Source organism: Seriola dumerili, unplaced genomic scaffold (genome assembly GCF_002260705.1).
Source record: "Seriola dumerili isolate Sdu_G_001 unplaced genomic scaffold, Sdu_1.0 BDQW01000191.1, whole genome shotgun sequence".
NCBI classification, from domain to species: domain Eukaryota; kingdom Metazoa; phylum Chordata; class Actinopteri; order Carangiformes; family Carangidae; genus Seriola; species Seriola dumerili.
Genome location: NW_019174446.1, coordinates 3,402,072 through 3,408,823, shown reverse-complemented (window position 1 = coordinate 3,408,823; position 6,752 = coordinate 3,402,072). Strand labels below are relative to the sequence as shown.

General features: G+C 45.4%; 1 protein-coding gene across 1 annotated transcript; it reads right to left on the bottom strand.

The window, feature by feature from the left end:
- Positions 1–289: 289 nt before the first annotated feature.
- On the bottom strand, positions 290–5,841 carry prdm13 (PR/SET domain 13). Its single transcript, XM_022753569.1, has 4 exons — positions 5,674–5,841; positions 4,016–4,147; positions 3,770–3,890; positions 290–1,779 (listed from the first exon to the last, which is right to left on the bottom strand). Exons 1-4 carry the CDS (start codon positions 5,839–5,841, stop codon positions 290–292), a joined length of 1,911 nt encoding a protein of 636 aa, XP_022609290.1.
- Between the last annotated feature and the right edge of the window lie 911 nt (positions 5,842–6,752).

The following is a 6,752-nucleotide window of genomic DNA, read 5'->3' as shown; positions in this document are numbered from 1 at the left end:
TTGTTTTTTTTGAAGACAGTGTCCTAGAGCAAGACACCAAACATTTTACCTGTCACCTGTAAATAATATATGAACAATAAAGTTTATGAAAAACCAAACAAAAACTCTATTTAGCTGTGTGGTTAATGATTTGAATTGCAGATTTATGTTGGGCTAAATTTGGAGGTTTTGGTGTCATGTTGTGTAGTTCAGACGCTCTTGGGTAAATACAAGACTAAATGACTTTTTTTGTTTGTTGTGTACACCATTTAAAGACAATGGGCAGTCTCTCTACGCGCGTGAAAACACCTCAGTCATTATTTTTGCTGGACTCCTGGTCGCTCTGGTCGTCAGTGAAGCACACGTCCACATCACTGTCATTGTCGCTCTTTTGCTCCGCGTCCTCGAACAGGCCTCCCGGTTTGTCGTCCAATTTCTTGACGGTCTGTCCCGGGTGTCTGGACTTGACGTGCCTCTCCAGGTCCCGCCTCCGCACCAGCACCTTGCCGCAGAAGTCGCACCTGTAGGGGGTGTTTCCCTCGGCGTGGAGCCGGATGTGTTTGTTCAGGTTGCTCGGGTCTCCAAAGGGCCTGAAGCACACCTTGCACTTGAGCGGTTTGTAACCTGTGTGAGTCCTCATGTGGATTTTCAGGCCGTATTTTCTGGAGTACAGCTTGCCGCAGTACAGACACAGGTGTCCCTTTTTCGGTTTGCCAGACCCGGCGTTGCTGGCAGCCCCGGTGGGCATCGTGTCCAGCCTCGTCCGGTTCTTCTCCGCGGCGATTTCTGACAGCTGTTGCGTGTGCATGGCGATCTCCCGGTCGATGTTTGTGATGGAGCCCAGGTCTTGGCTCAGTGCGGGCGCGCCAAAGTAGGACATGGACTCTGGGTACTTGAGGAGGTTGCCGAAGTGGAATTTCAGCGGATAGTAAGGGGAGCTGTACAGAAGCTCCCCGTTGTAGACAGTGAAGGGCATCAGTGGGATGTTACAGTCTCCCCCATAAGTTTTAACACCGTCGAAGTGAGGGAGGGTGAACCTCTCAAAATGGAGTCCAGGGGGCATCTGAGGGTAACGGGACGGGGACAGGCCGGAGTGCATCCGACTCTCCACGTGTTTAAAAGCCGAGGTCTCCTCCATGTGAGGCAGCAACGGGAAACCCCGGATAGCGTTTGTGCAAGGCGCCATTGGAGATGTGGCGTCCATGATTGCAGGTGCGCATTTTGGAGGATGGCTCCCTCCTCCATTTAGAGTCTCGCCCACATTGCGGATTGGTTTCATGTTCCCAATGAGTTTGCTGAATCCCAGACCACTAAGCTTCCCGTTGGCGTCCTCTCTGGAGGCGTCCGCGGCAGGGACTTTGGAGACGCCGGTCGGCTTGAAGGCAGAGCGCACACCCGGGTGGAAGCCCATGCTGCTCAGCACAGAGGATGTGGCGCCCAGGCTGAGGAGCTGTCCGTGGCTTCTGGCTGAGGTGACGCTCATGTCGAGGGCCCTGTCCTGCTCCTCAGAGCTGCTTTTCTTTGACAGTCCCGCTTTGTTTAGAAACGACGAGGAGGACACTGCCCGCCTGCCAGAGTCTGAGATGGAGGAGTTGCTGTGGCCGCTCCTCGGAGAGGTGGAGGTGTTGGGGATGTCTCCAGACTTTGGTGACCTGCTGAACGTCTCGGTGCCTCTGGCCTGTTCGCTGCTCACAAACCCCCGCCCGTTGCTCAGAGCACAGTGGAAGTGGACGTGGGCCTTGAGCGTGTTCGGGTATTTGAATATTCTCCAACAGTACCAGCAGATGTAGCGCTCCTCACCTGTAGAGACAACAGCAAACATGGCGTCAGTGATGAGCTGGATGCGGATGATTACGCGACACAACACAGAGTGAAACAACTTCATACTGATGACATGCGAATTTGCAGTATATTTCCGTGCGTAAAACTGCCAGGCCCATGCGTAAAATCAAAATAACAGGTTTGGCAACCTGTGGAGACACGACTTGTGATCGCTTACACAGAGCAGCACACCACTCTACACACACCACCCGCATATAATTTGAATAAAGAGTGATATAATAGAAAATACACGTGATTACATCAAATTTGTGTTAAAACATTTTCATATTTGATGAATTTCCACTTTAAAATGTCACTTTAAAGAAAGATTTTCACCAGTCGCTTCACCTGATATTTAAATTCAGGCCTAATGGATATGATCCGGTTTCTAAGATCTGATGCCAAATGGTAATAGACCCAGGGACCCATCTTAATGACCTCCAGGCGAGCACTCAGAGGTTAATATAGATGTAATGATTTTGTAATCCTCATACGGGCCATTGTTTATGATCGCCATCAAAAGAGCAAACGCCCTGCCCAATCTGGCGCTCAGAAACGCAATGCATTGAACGCGGCACTTTCCCTCTCTCTGTGCTCTTTCCCGTGGAAGTGACAGCAGCTGTTGCTTGAAATCGCAAGTCTCCAGAAACAATGGCGCCGGCCCATCTGTTGACGCCTAATAATGGGAGCGAGCGTATGTCCAGGAGCGCACACGGTGTGTTGGGCCGGAGAATCAGGGCAATATACACCCCACATAAAAGTTAGCATTCATTAGGCCACAATACCTTAACGCACCCACCTAATTTACCGTGAAGCACTTGTTTTTGAATTTATTTGCTTTTGACAACATGAATATTAATGACGCGGTGGCATTTGTTAACCTCCGTCTCGGGACTGAATCACCAGCCTCTTCTTCTTCCACGGTCGCGCAGACACGCCATTTTCTGCTTTTAATTGCTGTTTTATTGTGTGTTTCAAGCACCGTAATTACTTTATTACATTTTCTTTCTTTTTTTCCTCGACACAAATTTGATAGCCTGCCACTTCAGGCACCATCGTTTTCCTTTTACATTTATTCAGCTTGCAAAGAGACTTTTCCAACTGGAAACAAAGAGTAGACTAATCCAAAATCATCGTCTCTTGGAGGAATTTCCTGCAATCTGTATCTGTTGATAATAATCTTTTTTAAAACGGATTAGTTCCTGTTGAGCTGGTGTTTTGCCAAAGAGAAGACATTAATCCCCAAGCGCAGAGGCCAAATTACCATTACAGCCCAAACAAATGGATTAAACGTCCAAACAGACCAAAGACAAAACAGGAAATCAGTCTGAAAATGAGGAGCGGTTATAGATGGTAAAAAATATTGAGATCAGACCACAGAGTCTAAACTGCACTTTTTTATTTCAGGGCCTTTGTTGTCAATGTAATAATCATCTCTTCTCTTTTTTTTATCTCTTTCAGTTTCTATCTTAAAGCTTCTCTTTTCATTCCAAAATTAATCTTTTTTTAATATTTCCTTTTTCGTATTTAATGGATATGTGTGATTTTATTTAAATGAAATAAATTAATAATTAAAAAAAACATGAAGCCCGAGGAAAAACAACATGCAATTGATTTCCATATCTGAGTGATAAAGTATTGGCAGTCATTTAACCGCACAGTGATGGAGCCTCAACATGTCGATGACCAATCTGTAGCCTGGACACACAGGACTGCAGCTGCTCTCAGCGTGTTGACACAGAATCTGAAAACAGTCTTTTAAATGGACTATTGAATTTTGTCGTTACATAATTATCGTTATTATTGTTATTATAAGTATTTAGTATTGTTATTTTTACAAGTAAAATCTTCTGCTTCCACCCAGATATCATCGTTCAGAGTTCGCATTAACTTTCCCAATCATCTTATTTCCCATCAGTGAGTAAAAGACGTTTGGTTAAATTGGTCCTCCATTATTAGTGTGATTTACCTTTCTCGTCGTGCGTGGGAGTGGCCGTGGTGGGGATGTCGTACCACTGGGCCAGAGGGTTGGAGTACCAGACACTGAGCTCCTCTCCTGCGGGGATTTCTCTCAGCACTCGGTAGAAAATCTTACAGAGGAACATGTAAGAGGGGAAGAGAGGATGGAGTTAATTCAAGAGTCTAAATATGGGTAGAAAAAAAAAACAACAACAGAAGAAACTCCAATAGGTCTATGTGTAAAAAAAAAAATCACCTGTCCACCAGGTAAGTCCGACACAGCCTCCAGGTTTTGCTCTTGACTGTTCCTGGCGGCGCGGATGAATCCGATCCAGTCTGGTACGGGACAGCCCGACTCATCCACGAACTCCCCCCGAACCAAGCGGATCTAAGCGGGCCAGAAAATGAAACGGATGAGAACGAGCTCTACAATATGATAAAATGATGGGCACGAACACAGAGGGCCTTAAAGGAAAAACATATACATGATGAAATGAATAGGTTACAGGCTGTGGGCAAGAAAAGAAAACATTTGGCTTGTCTTTTTCAGTTTGTATCTCCAAACTAATTATTATTATCATCCATTTATTTCTTTAGGCCAATACATGATTTTATTTAACGAATTCTGCTTTAAATGTCGTGGCCCAGGACTTTGTGGTGAAGTACCTGGAGGTGCCGCGGCCACGCTTGACCAAAACGCGCTTAATGCGTCTTTATCCGCTCTGCTGATAATTTACTAAAGAGAATGACACACAGGCCTAATTGAGTTGATATGGGAAACGAATTTGAGGAGTGTCAGAGCGTTTCTAAACTGTTCAAGGACATTAAAGATCGAAGCGTGACATTTGACACAGAGATTGCACCTGATGATCGCCGGCAGCCCGGGGCCAAGCATTTAGACGCATCAATCACAATCGCTGACAGCTTCAACAATAACTGGGTGCGGTTATAGATGCGCCCACAGCAGCAAATTGTTTACCACTGTTTATGTAAAAAAAAAAAAAAAAAAAAAACAACAAAATTTTTTTAAAATTTTTTTTTTCTTCATTTTTTTAAGTGTCTTTTTTTTTTTTAAATCCATATCTGAAGACTTTTATTTTCTAATTATTAGGCCCACTGGGAAAAAAAAGAATATCAGACTCCTGTTCATCTGAACAGCATAACCCAGTCTAATAACATGAATGCAGCTTGTTTGATTTTATCTTTTATATTAGTTATAATTGTTAGTATTTTTTCTTAGCCCCAGGCAGCGGGCCACGGCCTCAGTGGCATCTTTCTGTGGCCGGATTACATTAAAATTAAACGGCTCATCGGAATAACAGGCCCGCCAGGCAGTGAAATGTGAGGCGGCTGAGGGCATGAAATCCCACACAGCGGACCCGGGTCGCCCATTAGGCCGGTTAAGTAGAAGCACAGACTGACAAGTCTGCCACTAATGGAGCTCAATTATTTCCAACGTGACAGGCCAAACCAATTAATAACCAAAGGCCCGATGGAGTTTGACGGTGCAGCTTTAAATCCAACTGGGTCGTTTTTAATATTACACATGCTTCAATTTACAGTGTGTTTTGATGTTTACATTATTTTTGTAATCGATGGCATAAATTTTGCTCATTAAAACTTGGGAATTAGTTCAAAAATAATCTCAATTTTCTTTTCAATTAAAAGGGCTTTGATTCGGTATTGGAATAAATAAATACATATTAAATAAAGACGTTAAAGTTTATTTTGAAATACCGCAATACAGCTTTCATTCAGAGATCTCCAGTGTGCAGCTGATTAACCCAGATCACTTCAAAATATTTCAAAATAAGAGCATTAAAAACAAACAAACAAACAAACAAACAAACAAACAAAAAAACAAACAAAAAAACCCACTATCGTATTTTAAAAGTTTCAGTATTTTAACCTCACCTTCTTCTTGGGTCCAACTTCCTTACGATCCGACACGTACTTCCCGAGTTTGAAGATGCCCGGTACCGGTCCTATCCGGAGCCCGGCCGGGATGCTGCAGTCCGTAAACACACTGACGGTGGTGGACGCCCGGGTGGCTTGCATGGCGTGGGGTGAGATCAGAACCATGAAGACTGATGGAGACCGAGTGGGAGAGTGCAGGGAAGGAGGAAGAGGAGGAGGAAGAGAGGAGGAGAGGATGAGGACCGGCCGATATCCGCCCTCAAAGTGACGCGGTGGCGTTATGCTCTCCGGCTTTTCTAGTGATGGTGCAGGCAAGGTAGCCCCCACCCCCCCTCCCCCTCCACTCCACACACGCCCCTCTCTAACTCAGGATGCAAGTGTGTGTATTGAATTGGGGGTGGGGGGTAGGGTGGGCAGAGAGGTGATGCTGTGCTATGTTAGGTAGTTTAAAGGGGGGAGGAGAGAGGGGGAGCGGTCCTGAGTTTGCAGCAGCAGCCAGCAGGAGTGTGTGTGTGTTGTTCGTGTTTGTTGTGTGGTGTTGTGGATAGCTACGGGGGTGTGTGTGTGTGTGTGTGTGTGTGTGTGTGTGTGTGTGTGTGTGTGTGTGTGTGAGTGTGAGAGAGTTGGGCTCTCCCAGCAGCTGTGTGGAGAGGGAAAACGGGCCGGCCTGGTCACATGGAGACTTTCCCTCACCCCGCCGCATAATGAATTGCTCCAAAACGGTCAAGAGACACAAAGGGCCAGGCGACCTTCCCATCCCCAAAATCCAATTTGTCAAGGGCAGAGAAAAGAGGGTGCAGAATCAAAGGTCCAGAGCGACCATTAATCCTCAGCATGTGGCTTTGTCCTCCAGACAGTTCCGATATTTTAACTGACAAATCCACTGTATAATTTATCCATAAATCCTCACCCTTTTCCATTCTTCCCTTTCAAGCCAGGTTTTGGAAATCAGTGGCTACTTTAAATCTACTTGGCTGGCATTCTTTGGGTTTTATATACTTCAAAGCTTCTTTATTCTCCCTCCTCTTTTGTGTCCTTACGTGAACAAAAGGAGCAGGAAAGTTTAGAGGACTTGT

Bases quoted from the DNA above. Each gene is read 5' to 3' on its own strand.
- prdm13 (XM_022753569.1), bottom strand. From the start codon at position 5,841: ATGGTTCTGATCTCACCCCACGCCATGCAAGCCACCCGGGCGTCCACC. The intron at 4,148-5,673 runs GTGAGGTTAAAA...TGGCCCGCTTAG, and splicing joins AAGTTGGACCCAAGAAGAAG to ATCCGCTTGGTTCGGGGGGA. The intron at 1,780-3,769 runs GTAAATCACACT...TTGTCTCTACAG, and splicing joins TCCCACGCACGACGAGAAAG to GTGAGGAGCGCTACATCTGC.